Source organism: Muntiacus reevesi, chromosome 3, assembly GCF_963930625.1.
Source record: "Muntiacus reevesi chromosome 3, mMunRee1.1, whole genome shotgun sequence".
NCBI classification, from domain to species: domain Eukaryota; kingdom Metazoa; phylum Chordata; class Mammalia; order Artiodactyla; family Cervidae; genus Muntiacus; species Muntiacus reevesi.
The window spans coordinates 80,954,854-80,978,655 of NC_089251.1; the positions used below are offsets into that span (position 1 = coordinate 80,954,854).

Sequence of the window (23,802 nt, forward strand, 5' to 3'; positions counted from 1 at the left end):
AATGCATGTGTTTAATATTAATGTTAAAAAGTAAATTCAGAGAGAGGAAGAGAACCAGGGATCCCCAAAGGGACAATCACTATAAGTTACAGCAATTATTTTGGGCTAGCAAGATTTGAATGAACATGTTTTATTTCTTTACTTTTATATATTGTTTGAATTTTCATGTAAAGCATTAAAAATTTCAAGTTAAAAAGGAAAGTTACATAGCTATAATGAAAAAAGTAATAAAGCAATTTTCATTAAAACATTTTTTAAAAAGAACATTTCCAAGATTCCCTTTGTACTGCATCCATTGACTGTGACAAGCCCCACCCATTCCATTTCTATTCCCAGTTCTGCTCCTGAAAACACATCTTAGGAGTTTTCATTTCCTTTTTTTTTTTTTTCCCCAGAGTTGCTGATGGAGTGATCAAAAGTGTGTTATGGCAAACACTTCAAGCTCTCAATTTCTGTCATAAACACAACGTAAGTAACATTTCCTAATGTATTTGCTAATTTCTTCATGATGACTCCTCTCCTAAATGGCTCAGGGGTCTATTTGAAGAGCTAATGATGGAAGGAGAATAAGAACCAGAAGAGCAAAACAAAAGAAAGTTACAGAATACAAGGAAAAGTAATCCATTATTAATGGCTTTTTTGCAATTTCTATAAGAATCAAATTATTCATTCCTTATGAATTAAAAGTTTGTATAAACTTAAATGTTTCCTTTTGCCCCAGTACTAATGATTCCTATGATTATTTTTAAATTGGATTAAGATAAGTTTTCAGAATATCAGTAGTGTAACCCTCCATGGCAGTTGATTTTCTTTTGTCTTTAATGTCTTTTATACTGTAAAGGTCTCCTTTCCCCTATCTTTTTTTTTTTCTTTTTTCCATTATTAATTTTTCAGAGCCATGGGTGTCAAAGTTGAGCATGCATCAGAATCACCTGGAGTTCTTGTCAAGACATTTTGCTGGGCCCACCTCCAGAATTTCTGATTCCGTAGGTCTGGGATAAAACCTGAGAATTTGCAATTCTAACAGTTTACCAATTGATACTGAAGCTTCCATTCCTAGAACTATGCTTTGACTTCTGTGTTATAGAAATCCTTTTGGCTGGTTGCTTCCTATGTGTTATTTAACTTGTTTTTTTGCCTGTATTTACTATAAATTGGTGTTTATATCTAGAGGCTTGTCACACTCAGGCTCAGTCTTTTTAGACAGAAAGGCTTCACATATAATACTGTACACTTCTTATTGTGTCAGCAACCTGAGGCATGTATAATGTCTGGCCGCCTTTCCCACTTTTGATTGTCTTAAAATAGATTAGTAGGTTCAAGAGATGTTCACTTGATCCCCTTCTTTAGCACTTTCACTGTCAATCTTTTTTTTAGTTTTAGCATTTAGGGATCATTATTACCTCTCTCCAGCATTTCATTAAGGTTAAAAGGTGGCAATTTTCTAATTCTAATATTCCTTCTGCATTTATTGATTGGAATTCTATGGAGAAGAATTTACCATGGACTCTGGTTACTATAAAGTACAGTAAGATAAATATGTGATTATTCCTTTTAGATGTCAGTACTCACAGTGATGAAGTGGTGTCACCAAGAGTGTCTCTAAGCAGCCTCCGAGAGTGAAGGGTTTCGGGGAGGCGTAGGGCATCATCATGATTTTATGCATGCTGTATGTTTCCATCCTTTGCAGTCATTGTTCTCTCTGATGTTCAGGTTGTTCCATCTTAGGCCAGCGGGAGCTTCATTAAGTAAGCTCTTGGGTGCTTTTGCTATAATGATAGCTTGGTTTTTTTTTTATTTTTTATAAACTTTTGAGTTGGTGCCTACATAAAGGCAGTATTGAGGCAAGGATGCAGACTACTATATGGTCAGTTTTGATGCCAAGAGCAGAATATCTATCCTAGTAATCTAGGATTGCTGAAAAAGAGTACACAATCATGGAACTAATTTCCAGTACTTAAGGAAAGCTTCCCTTAGTGTTCAGAAGAAAGTCAGCGAAGGGCTTCCCTGGTGGCTCAGTGGTTAAAGAATCTACCTGCCAGCGCATAAGACATGGGTTCAATCCCTGATCTGGGAAGATCCCACATGCCAAGGAGCAGCTCAGCCCGTGTGCCATAACTATTGAGCCTGTGCTCCAGGGCCAGGAGCCGCAACTACTGAACCCACGAGCCCTAGAGCTGTGCTCCCCAACAGGAGAAGCCAGCACACTGCAGCTAGAGAGTAGGCCTGCTCCCCACAACTAGAGAAGAGCCCAGGGTAGCACCGAAGACCCAGTACAGCCAAAAATAAATAAAACTATCTAAAAAAAGAAAGTGAGGTTTTTGTTGTTGTTAGGGTAAGTCAGAAGAGCTTTGACTTTTTATTGATAAAGTATATAGAATACAGAGATGTTTTGCTCACAAGATACATATTTGTGTATCTTGAAAGCAAATTGTGCTTTCAAGTAATTACTGAAGATGATGCAGAATTGCACCCACATCTTTGTTGCTTTCCACCATGCTCTGAGAGGTATTCAAGTTCGCCTAAGTGTGGTGCTGGAGTTTTATGGGTAATTAAAATGATTTTTTAAAAATTCTATTTACCATAACTATTTGTGTATTATCCCTGTATAATCAGATTATAAGCTTGAATGCAGTCTCTGTGGGTGATTTATCTTTGTATGTATCTCTTTAATGCCTGGTCTGGATCTTTTTTTATAAAAGGTGCTCAGGAAACATTTGTGGAGTAACTGGATGAATGTATGAATGAGTCCATCAGTCACCTTACCTACCTGATTATGACTGACCGTTTAGGGTGAACCCAAGTGTTATTGTAGCTCTGTGCAACTACCTCCATTCCTCTGCTGGGAACAACACATTCTGTACCTTAAACTTTAAAATATTGAAAACCTCCCACTTATAACCCATTATTAGAGATGGATAATTTTTCAGACAAACTATCTTCCTCTGACAAGAAAATTACTTCTGAACTCTGGTTATCCCATTTTTCTTACACTGTGGTAAGTCTTTGTGTATCTTTTTAAAATAAACCTATTAGCTGAAACACATGCAAAGGAAAAAAAAATCTAAATCATGTATAAGCTGTTACAATACTACATCTAAAACCGTTATACTCTCCTTATTTTAAAGGAACCCTCATGATACTCTCAAATAGGAAAGGCAGTCCCACCCATGGTGTTGCTGAAGATTCACAGTGACTATCTTTTATCTCCAGAGCGGAGATCCCAGCCAAGGTCATGGTAGTAAGGGATTAAGGCCTTGCTACTCAGAGTGCAGTTGGTGAGGGTCTCCTCAGAGCTCATTAGAAATTCAGACTCTCAGGCTCATTCCAGATCTGCTGAGTCAGAATCTGCATATTTAACAAGATCTCCAAGAGGTTCGTGTGCACATTAAATTTTGAGAAGCACTGGACTTAAGAAAATACCTACTCATTTTGATCTTTTTTTTACCCTATAATATGGCTAGAGTGAGGTAACTAAAGTGACCCTTTGACATCATTATCAACTCATGAATTTTTATATATTTGATGTATCAATTAGAGAAAAATAATATCATGTCTGGGAATTTCCTGGCAGTCCAATGTTTAGAACTCAGTATTTTCACTGCCATGGTCCCCGGTTGAATCCCTGGTTGGTGAACTAGGATCCTACAAGCCATACAGTATGGTAAAAAGAAAAACAACTCCATATCAAAATGGCAAAATTATGGTGACTTCCAAAATGTGAGTATGTCTGGCTGTAATATCCATTATCATCTTGTTGATATCAGTGTCCTAGTTGTCAAGGAGGAGGTTTCTCTCCTCTCTGATTATGAGTGTCAGTCCATAAGGCTCAAAGAACAACCTTCTCAGATGTCCATTCAGGCTTATGTAAAGAGGCAGCTTCTGTCAGGGAAGTTTCTGTAGATGGTTCTTAGAATTAAGGATCAGGTTTAAAATACCATGGATACCTCTTCCTACGGGCTTGTGAGTCTGTAAAAATGAGATTGTACATCAGCCAACATAACCCAGTTTAAGCAATGTTTGCTAAAAGCTGTGTATGAAACCCAAGTTTATTAAAATGTTTTGATTCCCCTGACTTATAAGTTTCTTGTTCTTTGGTGAAAAATAAGTTGATTGCAAGAGGCATTACAGAGTTTACACTTGAGTGCAGCTTTGCATTGGAGAAAGTGAATGCTGTTTGTCAGAGCATCTTCTGTTCTCCATGCTCTGGCTCTTACTATTCCTGTGATTTTTTTACTCTCTTTTTCTATCTTCAGTACTTCATCTATTCTTCTTTATTTGTAGCTTCTCTTACCTGTACCTACACTAAATGATTTTTTTCTGTTTCTTTGGGACATGTCAGTACTTCATTTGCCTTTGTATATATTGGTTGGAAAACAAGTGGCTATAAATTTCACAGGGGTTTGCATATTTCAGTAGGCCACTAGATAGGTAGCCAGAGAAGGCAATGGCACCCCTCTCCAGTACTCTTGCCTGGAAAATCCTATGGACGGAGGAGCCTGGTAGGCTGTGGTCCATGGGATCGCAAAGAGTCGGACACGACTGAGCGACTTCACTTTCACTTTTCACTTTCATGCATTGGAGAAGGAAATGGCACCCCACTCCAGTACTCTTGCCTGGAGAATCCCAGGGACAGGGGAGCCTGGTGGGCTGCCGTCTATGGGGTCTCAGAGAGTCGGACACGACTGAAGTGACTTAGCAGCAGCAGCAGATAGGTAGCAGTAAAAGTCCATTTACTTGGTAGTACCACACATAATCCAGAAATTTAGAATTTGCTGCAGACTGATCTGAAGGACATAACCTGTTCTTATTAAATCAGTAGCTATTATAGGTGAATATGACTCAGTGTTAATCCAATTTTCATAAATGTGTTGCCTAAAAGGTAGGATGAAAACTATGTTGGTTTATGTCAGAACAGTGCAGCTTTAAAAATGACTATCTAAGGCCTTAGGACTTTTAAGAGACCTTAAAAGGTTTCTTCTAGCTGATGGCCATACAAATGATTAAACAGTTGACAGTAATTGAGACTAAATACAAACAAGCTTGTAGTATGAGTGCTGTTTTTTTTTTTCATGACCCAGAATGAATTTAGCATTCAACATTTCCTCTTCTTAGATAGCTATTATAAAAGCAAAAAAAATAATAATAATAATTTCAAAATCATCAGTTTGAAAGGAATACTTAAAGGGACTGACATCACAACAGAGAAGTCAGGCAGAGGGAACTGATTGTTGTGGGACTTAATCAGGAGCCCAGCGGTAGCCACCTGCCATCACACGATCATTGCAAGGATGCAATGTGGAAGTGCTCTGAATAGTCCAGAGCTCCGTGTGAGGGCTGAGTTGTAGAAGAAGAGCAAGAGCGTTTTTAACTTATTTGCTTGTTTGGAGGGAGAATAATCTGGAAAGCTAAAGTTCTGAAGATGAGGGCCTGAGCTGTTTTCTCCTGGGGCATCCACAGCATGCAGTAGCCATTTCTGGAATAACAGTGGGTGGGGTTCACTCAGCCCACCGTCATGCGCACCCCCAGCTTAGCCCTCTCACATCCAGAAAGGAGCATTTGCTTCACTGAGGGTCCTAGGATGATGCAGCAAGTTGCAAGTTCTCCACACGGAGAGGACTCTAAGGGGAGAATGCCTCCCAGTGGTGACCTGGTCTCCCAGGAGCGACTCCATCATGAGGTCACATCTTAAGAAACCTGTTCATGGTTCCAGATTAGCTGACTCTTGAGGATACTCATCTCCTGAGGCTGAATCTTTGGTATCTCTTGTTAATAGGTGGCCATAGGTTCCAGCTGGCCTAGGACAACTATGGTCTGTTGCCCTCTCGGAGTAGTTAGCTCCTTTTCACACATCCTGACCAGATGATAAATAAGATGGTCACTCTGATGCATTTTCTTTTTGTTATCATTTGAATGTTTTTCCAGTTTCTCAAATCTGTAATGTTTATGCAACCTGAATTGTGATTCTTGGGTGGCAGCCATTCTTATTAGAGGCACTCTGGGTGTAATCTCATTCAGGGTAGATTTTTTTTTAAATTAAAGTATAGTTGATTTACAGTGTTGTGTTAATTACTGCTCTACAGTAAAGGGATTTAGTTATACATATATATTCTTTTTTAAAATATTCTTTCCCATTATGGTTTATCATAGGATAGTGACTATAGTTCTCTATGCTATACACTAGGACTTTGTTGTTTCATTCAGGGTTCTACCTCTTACTATTCAAATAGGGCTCAGTAAAAAGTGGAAGAAATATATGATATTCCCTTCTCAAAAAAATTTTTTTAAGTTTTCCCATCCAATAATTATTTTAATTTTTTCCCTAGTATAGCAACTTTTTTGTTATGACAAGATTTACAAATGAAAAATTGCCAATTTAAGGTTTTAGAAAAAAAGAAGGAACACCATATTTGTAACCATAAATAGGCTGTGTTTATCATTGAAACTAATAGTTAATGTTTATTATGCTTTGTTGTTTTAATGACTCAGGGAAATAATTAAATATTTTCTTACAGTGTATTCACAGAGATGTAAAACCTGAAAATATTCTAATAACTAAGCAAGGAATAATCAAGATCTGTGACTTTGGGTTTGCACGAATTCTAAGTAAGTAGCAAGATTTTTACTAAGTTATACAATACAGATGATTATGAAATGATATAGTTTAAATTCTTACTTTAGATATTGAATTATGCTAGTTGTTATAGTGTTATTATTCAGAAAGGGAAATTTCACTTTAATTTTTTAGTCAGTACATTAGTTCATACTTCAGCTCCGTCCAATCAACTATAGTTGATTGGATGCCACATTTATGTGCTGTGCCCATAGGAAAGGAAGAGAACTAAAAGATGCGTTTCTGGTCTTCATGCACTTATAATCTGAAGTAAAAGAAACGACTAACACAAGATGATTGGCAATAAAGTACTAAAGTGAAGAGGCAGATGGTCCCCTGGAGGGAGATACTAACGTGATCTAGAGTGGTTGGGGAAAACTTCATGGAGCTGATGAGGCTGTAAATTACAGAGAGGATTCAGAGACAGTGCTGAGCAGCAAAGAAGTCATCCCAGAGAGAGAGGAACCAAAGGAAAAGGGGGGCAGGTAATGATCTTCCCCTGAATCTAAAACTGTGCAGCGGGCGGATACATGTATTAACAACGGACACATTGCAAGGTGGGTGTGCACATAGTCAGCTTGTTGATAGGACCCCAACACAGGCGACATGACATTGCGTTGGGAAGCTGGTTTATTCTTGAAGCCACACTACAGAAGTTCTCCCTATGACCTCACCCTGGTGCTCTCTCTCTGGGATCACATAGATGTTAAATAGCTCCGCTACCTTTGGAAGTTGAATTTTTTTTTAATGAAGTTTAGTTGATTAATAGTATTATGTTAATTTCAGGTGTACGGTATAGTGATTCAGTGTTTTTACAGATTACACTCCATCATATTGATAGCTTATTACAAGATAGTGGTCATAATCTCCTGTACTACACAGTGTATCCTTGTTGCTTGCCTATTTTACATTAATAGTATGGAAGGTGAATTCACTCTCTGAGTACACAGTGTAACAGTTCCCTAGGTTAGTGCGTCACTGAACTGTTACGAGAAGCGTGGCTTCTGAGAATTATTGATGCGGATCTGTTCAGAGAGCCTGACCTGCTCTTGATGCATTTGCAGTTCCAGGAGATGCCTACACTGACTATGTCGCTACAAGATGGTACCGAGCTCCCGAACTTCTCGTGGGGGACACCCAGTATGGGTCTTCAGTCGACATATGGGCTACTGGTTGCGTTTTTGCAGAGCTGCTGACAGGCCAGCCACTCTGGCCTGGAAAATCAGATGTGGACCAACTTTATCTGATTATCAGAACATTGGGTATAAGTTACATTTTATGGCTTACAGAGTTGCTAACTTGTAGTAGTACTAGTAGTATGTCATTATAATGAACAAGAGCTTTCTGTTGTCTCCAAAGTGCTACTGAGGGCGGCTGTTCTGGACTGTAGCCAAAGCCCAACCCTTTCCTCAATGCGTGGAGCCCTAACTCCTCTCAGTGAGGCGTTTTCAGATGCCTCTCCAAGTCAAGTCAATTAGCTGTGGAATAAACTATACATTTACTTTCCTTATCAGGCTAAGATAGGGCTAAGGGTGTGAGTCAGCTGCATAGAGCTTATTCTGAAGACACTCAATCAAATGCAGTTTCTGCTTTTTCCCCCTTTCCTCTAGCACAGGGATAAGCAAACTTTTTCTACACAGGGCCAAATGATAAATATTTTAGGTCTTGCAGGCTGTACAGCCTCTGTTGCAGCTCTCAACTCCATTCCTTTATACTTAAGATTGACAAATTCCTTTCACACACACCATCTCTTTCAGTCTTAATAAAAACCCATTAAGGACATAATAACATTTTTCATTGTGCCTGTTTTCACAAATGAGGAAACTGAGGCTCTAGGAGCTTGCATGAATGACCTGAAGTCATACAACTAGTTATTAATAAGTGAAGAACAAGAATGGACTCCAATGCTGTCTTTCATGAGCTTTTATCCCATGTCAGTGTCCTTAGCGCTTGTCCCCTTCCACCTGGTTGGAAGAGGACATAACCCAAAAGACCAGCTGCAAGCTCACACCATCAGCCTGGATGCGAACAAAGTGGCAAGCCGCACACGAGATGGGTATTTGGTCATCGCTCCCCGTGGCTCTTCTGGCAGCATGACTGCCAGGCAAGGGAACTGCTGCTGTCTGGTTCCATGTGGTTCCCACACCTTCTTCTGGAGAATTCCACAGCCTGGGAGATGTGGAGTAGTGTTTCACTACAGGCCACACCTTAAGCTTATGCTGTTTAACTGATTTCCTATAAGGACTGTAGAAACTTACATTAGGCAGATATTAGACAGATCTGGGAGGAGGCAATGGCACCCCACTCCAGTACTCTTGCCTGGAAAATCCCATGGATGGAGGAGCCTGGTGGGCTGCAGTCCATGGGGTCGCTAGGAGTCAGACACAACTGAGCGACTTCCCTTTCACTTTTCACTTTCATGCATTGAAGGAAATGGCAACCCACTCCAGTGTTCTTGCCTGGAGAATCCCAGGGATGGGGGAGCCTGGTGGACTGCCATCTATGGGGTCGCACAGAGTCACACACGACTGAGTGACTTAGCAGCAGCAGACAGATCTGAGTTTGAATCTCAGGCCTGTCACCTAATGACTGTGTGACTTGAGACAGGTTATCCAACCTCTGAGCCTCATTCTCTCACTAGGACAGTGGAGGTGAAAAAATTGCAACCATCATGAGATAGTTATACGATTAAATGAGATCATATGTGTCAAGCTCTCCACACCACTTGCTCACCTCCTCCTCTGATGGCAGCTGAAAGACAGACTGGGGCTTTCCAGGCGGCTCAGTGGGTAAGGAATCCCCCTGCAGTGCAGGAGATGTGGGTTCGATCCCTAGGTCAGAAAGATCCCCTGGAGGAGGGCGTGGCAACCCACTCCAGTATTCTTGCCTGGAGAATCACATGGACAGAGGAACCTAGTGGGCTACAGTCCGCAGGGTCACAAAAAGTCAGACACAACTAAAGTAACTGAGCAGACGCGCATACGTGACAGTGCAAGCCACATGTGGCAAAGAGAGTTGGCAGCACTGATCTTGCCTGAGGAGGCACAGTTTTTGCGGGGACCAATTTCTCCCAAATCTAGAGGGAATGATCAGGCTCAGTATTTCTTTTACCTCTGGACCTCGGAAATTAACTGTTGAAGCATGATGCTGTTTTTAACTAAATTAATCGTGAGTTATGTGGTTTGTATTTTACAGGAAAGCTAATCCCAAGACATCAGTCTATCTTTAAAAGTAACCAGTTTTTCCATGGCATCAGTATTCCTGAACCAGAAGATATGGTAAATTGCTCGATTTTGGTGTTTTGCTCTTTGTGTTGCTACTTTCTTTAAAGGGGTGGTTGTTTCTCTTTTAATGTTTGTGCTTTGGACTCCTGTCCTCCTTATGACACTCTGACACAGGTCGAATAAACCATGTAAAAACTACATAAAATGAACCAGGAGAAGGCTTTAAAAGTTTTCTTGCCTTATCTATTCAAAGATTAATTTAACTTTAAATGTGAAGTGAAAGCATATTTCTTTCCTTCATAAATATGGTGATCCTTTTAATCAAAACACTCAGGTACCTTTCCCTGAAATAATTATAAAATAATTATTTTCTTATAAAAAGTACTTACTGTAGTTATATTTATTTTGAGAAACAAATGCATTCTCTATTTTTTCAGCTTCTGAAACCTCAAATCAATACAAACCATCTTTTTAACCACATGTATTTTCACATAGAAGATCATTCCACAAAATGATCTATACTGTATTGAAATCAAAACTGCAAACCCCAGTGATCAACTCTACACCCTCGCTGTGGTCTTTGCCTTTCTTTGGGAATCTGTCAATGACTACCCAACCTTCTTACTCTCTGTAGTCATTGATTTCTTATCTGTGTTACTCCGTGTGGTCTGTTGCTAAGTGTCATGTCCGACTCTGCAATCCCATGGACTGCAGGATGTCAGGCTTCCCTGTCCTTCACTATCTCCCAGAGTTTGCTCAAACTCATGTCCATTGAGTCAGTGATGCCATCCAACCATCTCATCTTCTGTTGCCCCCTTCTCCTCCTGCCCTCAGTCTTTCCCAGCATGAGGGTCTTTTCCAGTCAGTCAGCTCTTTGCATCAGGTGGCCAAAGTATTGGAGCTTCATCTTCAGCATTAGCTCTTCCAATGAATATTCAGGGTTGATTTCCTTTAGGATTGACTGGTTGGATCTCCCTGCAGTCCAAGGGACTCTCAAGAGTCTTCTCCAGCACCACAGTTTGAAAGCATCAATTCTTTGGCACTCAGCCTTCTTTATGGTCCAGCTCTCACATCTGTACATGACTACTGGAAAAATCATAGCATTGATTATATGGACCTTGGTCGGCCAAGTGATGTCTCTGCTTTTTAATACATTGTCTAGGTTTGTCAAAGCTTTTCTTCCACAGAGCAAGCGTCTTTTCATTTCGTGGCTGCAGTCACCATCTGCAGTGGTTTTGGAGCCCAAGAAAATAAAATCTGTCACTGCTTCCACTTTCTTTTCCATTATTGCCATGAAGTGATGGAACTGGTTGCCATGATCTTAATTTTTTTGAATGTTGAGTTTTAACCCAGCTTTATTCTGCCTGTACAATGAAAGGACCATCAGGGGAGGCTTGTGCCCTACTCCCGACGTGTTGAAGACAGTGATGTGGAGGAAGGGAGAATCTGTTAAGCCGGGTCATGTTTACGGCACCTGTGAGCCATTGAGTTCAAGTGGTTCTGGCTGCTCTAAACACCTGTTCATCTTATTATTTCATGTACTACCTTGATTTATATACTGGGCTTCTTTTTTATTGTGTTTGTTAAGACTCTTAACACATATAATGAAAGGTTAAATGTTGAATTACAAGTATAGAGGTTGAATTAAAAATAATATTCATAAAACGTGTTTAGTTTAAAGACTAAAATACAGTAGTTTCCTGGTAGTGCAGTGAATGAGAATCTGCATGCCAATGCAGGAGACTTGGGTTCAGTCCCTGGTCTGGGGAGATGCCACATGCCTCTGGGCAGGTAAGCCAGAGCTCCACAGCTACTGAGCCTACATTCTAGAGCCCATGAGCCTCGACTACTGAACCTGCGTGCCCAGAGCCCATGCTCCACAATAAGAGAAGCTACCGCAATGAGAAGCCTGGGCACTGCAACAAAGAGTAGCCCCCACTTGCTGCAAATAGAGAAACCCCCGCAAAGCAACGAAGACCCAGCACAGCCAAAAGAAAATGACTAAAAGACAACAAATTCACATGTACCTGCTGCCTGGTTAAGGAAGGAGAATGGTGCCATTAACTTGGAAGCTTCACCCTCCCCATGTAGCCTTCCTCAGCCCCATTCTCTCCCTTGCTTACTGTTTTGAGTTTTGCATTCATCATTCCTTTGCTCTCTGTAGTTTGCTCTTATTCATGCAGTTCAGTGTATTTTCATTAATGTTCAAAGCACCCCTATAAGTAGATTAAGGATCCCTCTAAGTAGATATTATGGTACTGAAGGGGACATTTAGAATGAACATTTACCAAACACCAATTGCAAGACATTGTAAAATTAAGAAAATAACTTCAGCTTTTTTCATTACACTGTAGTATAAAATCATGTAAAAATATGATTTTAAAAAATCTTTGAAAGGAATTATATAACCTACTAAGGGGCTTTCTCCAAAGTATTCTTAATACTAATATATTTTAAATATCTGTTACTTTGTTGTTACATAACATTGAAATGCTTTACTCTGTTTTTTAGGAAACTCTCGAAGAAAAGTTCTCAGATGTTTATCCTGTGGCTTTGAATTTCATGAAGGTACCTAAAAATCAATTTTAACCGTATTGACTGCAAATCATAATGACTGAACCTGGTAACTCTGGGATGGGTGGACAGGTCAAATAATGCCAATGTAAAAATGTGGTCATCGAAACTATTAAAAAACTGTAAAATAATTACAATTAAAGGAACATCAGTGGTTTAAACACTAAATCTTTCCAACATAACCTTTAAAATTAGTAGACAATGAAAGAGAATAATTACAGCCCTGATGAACACCATGCTTCTTTTGTATTTATTAGGAAATTTGACAGTTAAGTCTATGTATTCAGACTATGGAAATTTATGAGATTGAATGTATTCCTTTTAAGTTAGGAGATCAAGAACTATGCTATCCAATAGGGTGGCCACTAGCCATGTTACTACTGAGCAGTTGAACTATGGCTGATTAGAATTGAGATGTTCTATATTTCTATGAAAATTACTTTTTAAAATATAAAATATTTCATTAATAATTTTAAAAATATTACATGTTGAACTGATAACCTTTAGATATATTGGGTTCACTAAAATTCTAAATTGCTTTTTAAATAAATCAGTAGAAGATCAGGCAAAATCAGAACTAGGTAGACACCGAATATAGCCCCTGTACCAGGGTCAAACAAAGAACAAGTTCTAATAAAAAAGCAGAAGAAGCTCCTCTATGACTAGTCTGCCATTCTTGCTTGACCAGCTGAGACCATGCGAGAAAGTGTGACTTTTCCTTTCACCATGGATACTGAAAGCCTTTAATGGGGCAGGGATGGAGATACTAGTATGAGTATCTATCTTTAACGGCCAATTAAGTCATATTTATAGCAATGGCTTCCATACCACTCATCAGAATGACTCCTCATCAGAATGAGCTATTTAAAAATACACATTCCAGTAAATAACCTCAGATTTACAGAAGCAGAATCCCTATGAATAGGACCTTGGAGTTTACATCTTTAAGCCTCTCCCTAGGTGATTATGGTGAACACCACAGTTTGAAACTTCTGATCTAGGAAGTGGAGCCATCAGAGTGACCTAGAATCAGCTGTGCAGACCAGCCTTTGTGCTCGCGCTGGCCACTGCCCAGGCGCTACCCAGCGTGCTGGATTCCTTCAGCCTGGGTCCTCCTGAGACCAGGAGCCCCACGCCTCTGAACTCTTGATCGCCCTTACCACTGCTCCACTGGACCTCACCTGCTTTCTGCCTCTCACTGCTCTAACCCAGCATTTCGCAGATCCTGTCCTGGAAGTCTAATTCCCCAACTTTGTTGGCTTGTTAAACACAGATTGAAAAAAAAAAATAAAAGCCTGCAGATTGCTTGGCCCTACCCCCAAGGCATTTGATTCAGTAGATTTGAGGTTGGACCAAGAAATTTGTATTTCTAGCAGTTTCCAGGTGATGCTGACGTAGCTGGCCTAGGGACCACATTTTGTGAATTCCCACAAACGATTTGCTTTACAAGTGACAGACACCTGACCTACCCTTCGAAACATTGACTGTGCATCAAGTCTGCCCTCAAAAGACTTTGAATTGGCAAAACAAGAGCAATTCTAGCTATTAACAAGTTTCAAGTTCTGGATACTATACAAACTTGAAGATTTCCTAAACTTGTGTTTGCTTTACCAAGTTATTATTCAGAGTTTTAGGGTATAGTAACAAAACAGGCTCCTCTTTTTTAATATCTTCTTTGCTCTTCCCGTCTTCCAAAGGAGTGTCTGAAGATGAACCCAGATGACAGATTAACCTGTGCCCAACTCCTGGAGAGCCCCTACTTTGATTCTTTTCAAGAGGACCAAGTTAAAAGAAAAGCACGTAATGAAGGAAGAAACAGAAGACGTCAGCAGGTACCTCGGTTCCAAAGTTAAAGTGCTATAAAAATGATTATTTTCCTTCTCTACCTTTCAAAGTGAGACTAGGCGGGCACCAAGACCTTTTCTTTGCACTGGTTTAGTTGTATTTGTTTGTGTAATAGAAATTGTGATTGATGTAATAAAACCATAAAACTGAAAGTTTCCAGATTGCCGCAAAGTCTTATTCCAAGTATACTTAAAGTTATTGCACAGTTCTTTTGTTACACTATTGGATATCCTCCCCACCAAGTCATGTACCCGAAACACAGGAGTTTCATACAGCTAAGCCCTGATTACAGCTGAACCGAGTTTGACGGGCATTATGGAAGAATCCTTGTACCTTTCTGTAGCCTCCACGTGTACAATAAGAAACTTGATTTTTCTGTTCTCTCACCCATGGCAGGCACCTTAGTCTGCCTTTCCTAGGCTTTTCCTAGTAGCCAAAGACAAGCTCTGGACAGATACAAAAAGATGAAACTCACATATCTGAGAACCAAATCCTGTCCTAAAATGTGCCAATATTATAGATTAATATGGTGAATATAAAGATGGATGTTGATTCTATGGCTTATTAGGCAACTACCATTTACTTGCTTTCAGACAACTTTGGAAACATAAACTCCATGGAAGTAGGTTTCTTTGGATTTAGATTTCTTTTACCCCTCACCTGCATCCCCAGCACCTAAAACAATATCTGTCACATCGAACATACTTAATAAATAGTATTCAAATAAATAGTGGGTAGCCACTCCCTTCTCCAGGTGATCTTCCTGACCCAGGGGTTGAACCCAGGTCTCCTACATTGTAGACAGATTCTCTACCATCTGAGTCACCAGGGAAGCCCAGTAAGTAAGTAAACATTGCTTATTGAGAAGTCAGGATTATGTTTCCATTTCTCAGAAAAGTGACAGCCATCACATTTTGCATTTGCTTAATTCTCCACCTCTGATCTACTTTTCTGTTCACCTATCTTCGCATTAGCATCTTTGCCATAAAGGAAGAAAGTAGTCTCTTTCAATAGTTAAAATAGAAGTTTTTTGGGAGAGAAGGGTCAAACTAATCAGTAAGATGAAATGTTAAGATGATGTCTGTGTATCCCAAATCTTTATCCAAGATAAAAATCCAAATTGTTATTACATAGGCCCTTTAACTGTTCAAGTTAACGTGTTTGCAAGTTCAAGCCCAATGCAGTTGACTTAACCAAAACATTAGGGTTTGTTCAAATTTGAAATACAGTGTGAATTGTGTGTAAGAACACTGTCCCCTCAAAACCGTCTCACCAGCTCCTGGACCTTTGCCCTGGGAGAGGGGATGGGCACGCTCCACCCTGCCTCTTGGTCCCTGACCACTTTCCATGCGCTCGCCCCCAGGGGGGTGGGGATGCTGCTGGCCTTTGACATCTCCAGTTCAGAGCTGCGCCGCCTTTCTTTAGTACTTCGTAACTCAGCTAATACTGATTAGGGACTTCAGAGAAGGCCTTCCCAAAGACACAGGACAACAGAAGGGAAAGAAACACCTAGAGCAGCATGCATCTAGAGAATTTCCTTTACGAAGATGATGTCATGTTCTCTGTCCTAGCCAGCTGCAGCCTGTCCATCTCATGTGGTAGCCCCTCCAGAGCTCCCCTCACGAGACCGTGTCTAACCGTCTCCCTCCATCAGGTGGAGATGGAGAAGGCCCAGGGGCAGCCGGCACACCAGAAGGCCCTAGAGAGCAAGGCCAAGAGAAAGACAGAAATGCCTTCCAAATTTTTATTTTCTTTCTGAGCACACACCTTTTTCTTAGACATCTTACCATATCAGAAAATAAAGTTTCTGTATCTCTGAGTGATTGACCAACAATCTCCTTAAGTCTAAATATTGTTTAAAGTTGATAGTAAGAAGAGATTTTAAATCTTTGCTGTTCTGCCAATATCCTAAAATTAATAATCTGAAGTTAAAAATCTGAGATGGGTAAGATGTAGACTCTTGCACTTGTTTAATAGCTGGTGGGAAGTTTTCTTTTAAACCCTGACCAGATACTCAGAAATGAATTCATTGAAACAGATCATAGTACATCCCTGAGTATCCTAGAATGAATAATATAAACTAATTTTCAAGTATCAGAGAACCACAATTTTTGGATAAGTAACTCTGTTTAATTTTTTAAATTGATGTCTTTTGACATCTTTGTACTGTATGTATCCTTTTGTTTTACCACCTTGAAATCAAACTATACCAATAGGAATTGTTTTCAATTTACTTTCTTATTTTTGTCTTGTTCTGCTATTAGAATCAACTGTTGCCTCTCATACCAGGAAGCCACATCTCCCCCACACCTGATGGAAGAAAACAAGTCCTCCAGTTAAAATTTGATCATCTTCCAAACATTTAGTTCTTTCAAGAGGAAAGTAATTTAATACGTATAGACATTTTTGTATCAGAGAGATAGGGAGTCTCAGTGTTTCAGATGCAAATGAGCCATATGAAAATTAAGATGCTTTCTAGAATTGTTTTGCTCTGATCATTACTGATTCCTCTGCCTGTGTTTTTCACATGCCAAGTTTATCTTTTAGAACATTTTCTATAAATGTTAACAGCATTTGAAACTGCACATATGGAGGAGAGATTTTCGATTTTATCAGAGCAGCCCCTCTTGAAGCAACTTGTATTGAGAATTTGTGAACTTATCCTTTGATTTATGAAAAAGATTTACATATACCATCTTGCTTCAGCTGACCACATACAGTCTTAGAACAATATCAGATAGCTTGCCTAGCCATTGTTTGTGTAAGGAATGGCATTATATTTCTGCATTTTAATTCGCTCTTGTTGCAACCAGGTCTGTTGAGTTAATCCTGGTATTTTATTCTGTGTTTTTATATTACTGTAGGAAGGGAACCTTAAAATGTCATCCAGGTTTATCCCTTAATTCCAGGGCAGACTCTACTTTCTCTGTCTCATAAGACATTGACAATTCTATTTTTAAAGCTAGCTAGAGAACATGCCATACATTTACATAGAAAATAGTGGATGAACTGCAAGGAATTACCATCCTCGTGACATCACGCCCTAGCATACCTGACTGCTGAGCCTTTGGCTGTCCTTTGGTGCATCACAGCTCCTTATCCTTTTCTCCTCCTGATTAAGCCATCCCAGTACCTAAACCTATCCTCCTGGGTGTATTTTCTAAACATCTCGTTGTCAACACTCTCTTCCAAACATTTGCATCCACACGCTCTATAAACTTGTCTAGCCCCACGCCTGGGCATCATGGTCAGGTCAAGTTTGTAAACACTTCTGAGAGCAGGAAGATTATCATTCAGTTAACTTCATTTTGTGTCTCGTCAAAAAAAGACACAAACAAACAAAACACCTCAATAAGTGAGTTGAATTTATGTTGGGACGTTTTCCCGAGTAAACTTGACACACATACATACTTATGTGTAAATATATATTTATAATTATAAATTTTGAAGCATCAGAGTAGATCCCTTTTATCCTGGACAATCTAAAAATGGTATAGACAATTCGAAAGTACTTTTAGTTTGCTAGTAAGGAACTCATGTAAAATAATAGCATGAGGAAAAAAATAAATAAAAATAATAGCATGAGGCTGTCTATCACTGACTGCCATAAAGGCACAAAATAATGGCATCTTTATCAATAAATATTAAGATTATTTCATTAACTTTTTTCTGCTTCTGGGTCTGGCATGCATACCTGAACATTGTTAAATTTTGCAAATACACCTAATTCCAGAAATTCTTCGTATTTGACACTGAGACACCAAGCATAAACTGTTATTAAGGAAGCACAGTTCCACCTCATGGTCATCTCTAAAAGTCTGCTGCACATATAAACATGGCTCTATGAACTTTCAGAGAATACCATTCAGTTACTTGGGTACATCTCTTTATTAAGGAGTTATGACATCTAAGCAATAGTTCTTTGCTCACTAAAGATATTTGAGGTGGGCTTATTTGACCGTTTAATATTCTTAGTGTGAATGCAGCCTGCTTAGGATCTTCTTTATTTTCATTTTGTTATCAGAATGTGTCTCTTCATACCTTTTGCATTTTTAGTAGGATGATACCACAGGTACAAGAACAATGAGGAATAAAAGATAAAAGCAACATTGATGAAAGATTTTATTTTTAGCTTTCATAGTGGGTTTTTTTTTAATCATTTAAACCTTCTTATTGCCAAACCACTCATGCTGCTCAAGCTCACCTACATGTGAGCTTCCGTGCAGAAATTAAGACAGCGTAAAACCCCATCATCCATTTTATAATTGTGCTTCAAACAGCAGTGGAGTTTTGGGCAGAGGTTGGTTGGATAATTGTCTTCCCTTAATTTTTACTTACATTTAAGAATCCATTTAAACTAGCATCTCTGTCTCCATTCTGTTCCTTAGACAAATTCATCATTTAGGTATCACGGGGGAGAAGAGAGGTGAAAGCATCTAATGCTTAGAAAAATGTTCCAGTGTAGTCATATTACCTTGAAGAAAAGGAATCTTCTCATGGACATTTGCATGCTTATCTCTCCCTGGCTGCCCCAGGCCACGGAGCACCTCGGATGCCTGGGTCGCTCAGGGGCACACATCTCGAATTCCGACTCTCTACAGAGTGCGGATTTCTCACCTCCGTACTTTGCAGGTTCCCTCGCATTTCTCAGCTGCATGGGAGACAGCTGTACTTCTGCCCAAATTAAGTACTGACTTTTGTAAAAGTTCTCCTCAGCAAATAGGCTTGCTCTTCGCAGAAGCCCACGTGATTCTCTAACCACACGTTTCCTTTTACAGCCTTGCACGCTTTCTGGCTTACCTGGGGCTTGTCTCACCCGTGCCAGCTTCCAGGCTTTCTAATTTACTTATAGAGCTCTTTCCCAGGGCTGTCCAAATACGACACGGTCACGGTGAGTGGCACCATCTGAATACCCCTTTCCTCCACGTCAGTGCGACCTCTTGGCGCCCCGGTTTTCTCACACTTTCCACACACACATACCTGAGACTCTCCAAGTTGCTCTCTTTCTTTCTTTCTTTTTCTCTTTCTTTTTCCTTCCTCCCTTCCTTTTCTTTCATTCTTTCTTTCCTTCCTTTCTCAGGGCACTTGAAGTTACAAATGCAGACCTTATTTATTCTTAGTGCTGCTGCTGCTTCAGGGAAGAAGAAAGTATAATGCATAATATATAGAGAGGACATCAGCCCCGTAGGCCTCTTTGCTTGGACTCTGTCTTTAGTCCCCACTTTGGTCCTGATGATATATCCATGCATTTGTTCTGACTTGCTCCAACCACAAAGCCCTTGAGGGGGTCACTTTTTAAAGATTGTTTTAACAAGACTGAACCACTGAAAAGTGGTATTCAAGAGGCAGCGGTCAGATGCTTTGGATTAGGGAGGTGACTGAGTGAAGGGGAACAGCAGAGTGCAGGGATGAGGAGGTGAGCAGAGACAGTGTCCCTCTGCTAAGGAGCTCTCTCACTGTCCTTTAGAGCTCTTGCAGGTTCCCCAAACTACAGGACAGAAGAAAATTAATATGTTCTTTTTAATAAGATGAAAAATTTTCAGTGCCGAACATGTTGTAAGGTCCTTGTTCATACATGCCGTAGAATTATGGTTTTTTTAAAAGGTGGCACTTTCTTTGTCATTTGTTACCACCAGCGATTTCCAATCCTGGTTTTGGAACAACTTGAATGGCACAGAATTCTCCAAAAAATATAAGTATATATTTTAAATTAAAACATACTACCAAAATAGGAATGATCCTAAAATTCCGCAAAGAGTAGAATCTTGGAAAATTGGAGTATTAGTGTAAGCTAATAGAGAAATCACAAGTATACAGATTTTAATGCATATAGTTAAGACATTAAGATGTCATTAAGACATTAACACTTGCAAGTTAAAGTAGTATTCTGGGTATATATGTGTATTTGTTTTCTACTAGAATCATTAACTTAACAACGTCATTCTTGTTTTGACAGAAGATGAAAAGTCACCAAGAGTGGTGGTTTAGAGAATAATAGGAATACCATTTGGTCTGGAAGTTAGGACACTGGTTCCAGGTCTGTGTAGCCTTGTGACAATATGTAACTTCCTTTTGCCTTCATTTTCTCATTTGTAAAATAAGAAAGTGGATAAATGAGATAATGTGTTAGGCTCCCCTTCAGCTCTAAACTTCTGTGATTCTCTGTAGCGCGTGGTGTTTGTGTCTTGGACTTAATCTTCCACCAAAATAGTCTTTCTAGAAACTGTTTAACAATATCAAAACACTTTTTGCTCTTTATGATTTAGCCAGGAGCAAGGAGACCTCCCTCTTTCTCTCTCTCACCTGCTTTCTTTCATACTCACACAAACACACACACACCACCCCCTGCTAGTTCTATCAAGTGAATAGCAGTTTGCAGACAACCACCTAACGGAGGTCAATTTGAGAAACAAAATTAAATTTTAAAGCTAATTATCACTGGATTAAATTAATGTGAATCAAACAGGTGTGCTTTCAAAATGCAGAGTAATATATAATCATTCTTTGCTGTTTTAATCTAACTCTAATTAGCTTGGAAATGACATATGCTGTGAAATACTAATTTAAGATATCCATTAAGGCAAAGAACATTCAGTACATTTCTAACTTCAGTAAAACTTTTGGTAGTTTCAGTAAATGATAACTTAATGGAATTCTACAAATAGAGCTGAATTTTATCTGTTTTATATTTCATCCACAGGGACACAGGCTCAGTCAGCCTTATATTTAACTTATCCTTAAAGCTTATAATCAAGCCAAGAATTTGTTATCCTGTTTAACAGGCATATAAATGACTTGTATTTATAAAGTTACAATTCTTCTTTTCTGTCCTGAACACTAGTCACTGACTGTATCTCTATATATTGTTACTTTGAAGATGTTGTATGTCTACTTATGATTTTAGGACATGTTTGTATAAAGGCAGGTCTGCTTCAAACCACATGAACTTATAGCTGTGATTCAATTAGTATTTGATAGTTAGCATAATAACAATTTATACTTCTAGATCTAATGTACTGCAAATAGTTTTAGTTGTATTATGTTAAATATACATAATATTTTTTTAAATTTATCTTAAGATATTTGTAAAACCTAAGAATGGGATTAAAAACTTTGGTGACTTTATATTTGAATATATCACTTAACCTGAATATGCTCTTTAGCTTATTTTAATAAAAGTTAGAACTATTTCTGTCTCCTAATTTTTGTTCAACTCAGCTATTAGTCCATTGACTATTACTTTATATTTAAGTGAGAAAAACTGTCATCTTTGTATATTAATTCCAGAATTTGTTATTTAATTTCCTATCAGTTGGAATATCTGAATAGCTGATGTTGCAAACTGTTCCTTTTTTTGCCTGGGGCTGGGAATTTTTACAAATGGAAAAACTAGCAATAACTTTTCCAGTCTGACTGGCTTGATGTTTATCTCTGAGAACATCTTTACAACTTTACTTTGAGGCTCTAAGATTCTTTTTCCTTCAGTTCAAATATTTCTCTGGCCCTTTACGATACTTAAGCTGCAAGATGTTCTTGTATCTTCAAGCCCAAGCTAGTTTCTGTTGTAAGTTTAAAAACACAAAAAGGTTCAAGACCAAACTTAGACTAATGATCAGAGAGAAAAATAGTTGATAAAATAATGAAAGAATCACTATTTAAGTATCCTTCAATTCTTTTATTTTTTTCTGAACTAACCTTTCAGCTTTCATTATTTTTAATCGTACTTATGTAAAAAGAGGGTGGTCAGTTATTTCCAATGGTAGCTGCAACAATTTCTCTCAACATGCCTCAGTTTTACCATGACACTTTCCACTCCTCTTATCAAGAGATGAAGTCTCCCTCCCTCTCCTCATCTTATGACCTGTGTCTTCCATAGATGTCCTGTGCCATTTCTGGGCTTAGCCCTTGAAAGGTCTGGCAGCTTCTTCCCCAGACAGAGAAGTCTGCCGTTTCTCTCTGGGGAAGCCAGCCTCCATGCTGTAAAGAAGCTTGAGCTAGATACAGCTAAATGATAAGATACCACATGGAGAGGAAGAGGCTGCTGGAGGAGCACCAAGGGAGCCAGTCATGTGAGTGAAGCCTTCCTGGACTTTCCAACTCAGTGTAGCCACCAGCTGAATATCCCCACATCAGCATCCCTAGCCAGCATCAGGTAGAACAGAATAACTGCCCAGCTGAGCCCAGTCAACCTACCAAACTATAAGAAATAATAAACCAGTGGTTTTAAACCACTGCTTTTCAGGTTGGATTTGTTATGCGGCAATAGATAACTGAAACAGTATGGTTTTAAATTGTATACTGTTTAGTGGAGAAACATGTTCTCAATTTATATGCAAACTTTAAGGAATAAAGTTATCTTTTTAATTTTGTTGAAGTATAGTTGATTTACAATGTTGTGTTAATTTCTGCTCTACCTCTAAGTGATGCAGTTATATATATATATATATATTCTTTTTCATTATGGCTTTTTCACAAGATATTGAACATAGTTCCCTGTGCTATACAACAGGACCTTGTTGTTTATCCAGTCTATATGTAATAGCTTTTGCATCTGTTAATCCCAAACACTGGAGAAGGAAAGGCAACCCATTCCAGTATTCCTTCCTGGAAAATCCCATAGACAAAGGAGCCTGGTGGGCTACAATCCATGGGATTGCAAGAGTCAGACACAGCAACTAAACAATCCCCAACCACTAGACCTTTCTTCCCCCAGGCCCCTCCCCTTTGGCAGCCCACAAGTCTGTTCTCTTTGTGAGTTTTTTTCAATATTTCGTGAATGAATGAATGAAAGTCACTCCGTTGTGTCCAAGTCTTTGCAACCCCATGGACGACACAATCAATGGAATTCTCCAGGCCAGAATACTGGAGTGGGTAGCAGTTTCCATCTCCAGTGGATCTTCCCAACCCAGGGATCAAACCCAGGTCACCCACATTGCAGGCAAATTCTTTACCAGCTAAGCCACCAGGGAAACCTTTCCATTTCATAGATATGTTCATTTGTGTTATATTTTAGATTCCACATGTAACTGGTATCATTTGGTGTTTCTCTTTTTCTTTTGGACTTACTTCACTTAGTATGGTAATCTCTACATCCATCCATGTTGCTACATATAGCGTTATTTCATCCTTTTTATGGGGGAGTAATAGTTCATTGAATATTCATTGGATATCTGTGAATATTCACTGAAAGGACTGATGCTGAAGCTGAAGCTCCAATACTTTGGCCACCAGATGTGAAGAGCTGACTCATTGGAAAAGACCCTGATGCTGGGAAAGATTGAAGGCAAGGAAGAAGGGAGCAGCAGAGGCTGAGAGGGTTAGATAACATCGCCAACTCAATGGACATGAATTTGAGCAAACTCTGGGAGTTAGTGAAGGACAGGGAAGCCTGGCGTGCTGCAGTCCGTGGGTTCACAGAGAGTTGGACGCGATTTAGAGACTCAACAACAACAGAACATTCCACTGTATGGAATACCACATTTATTGTATTCATTCTTTATCCATTCGTCTGTCCTTGGACATTCAGGTTGGTTCTATGTCTTGGCT

At 39.2% G+C, this 23,802-nt stretch overlaps 1 protein-coding gene across 3 annotated transcripts in view; it reads left to right on the top strand.

Annotated features, from left to right (window-relative positions):
* The window catches only part of CDKL4 (cyclin dependent kinase like 4), a 53,416-nt gene extending 31,972 nt beyond the window's left edge, over positions 1 to 21,444 (top strand). For all 3 annotated transcript variants that reach the window (XM_065929392.1, XM_065929391.1, XM_065929393.1), the window contains 7 exons: positions 396 to 468; positions 6,516 to 6,606; positions 7,678 to 7,875; positions 9,809 to 9,891; positions 12,349 to 12,405; positions 14,109 to 14,243; positions 16,521 to 21,444. In XM_065929392.1, coding sequence (XP_065785464.1) covers positions 396 to 468; positions 6,516 to 6,606; positions 7,678 to 7,875; positions 9,809 to 9,891; positions 12,349 to 12,405; positions 14,109 to 14,243; positions 16,521 to 16,622 — 739 coding nt within the window. In that variant the 3' untranslated portion in view covers positions 16,623 to 21,444. The remainder of the gene's footprint in view (positions 1 to 395; positions 469 to 6,515; positions 6,607 to 7,677; positions 7,876 to 9,808; positions 9,892 to 12,348; positions 12,406 to 14,108; positions 14,244 to 16,520) is intronic.
* The last annotated feature ends 2,358 nt before the right edge of the window (positions 21,445 to 23,802 follow it).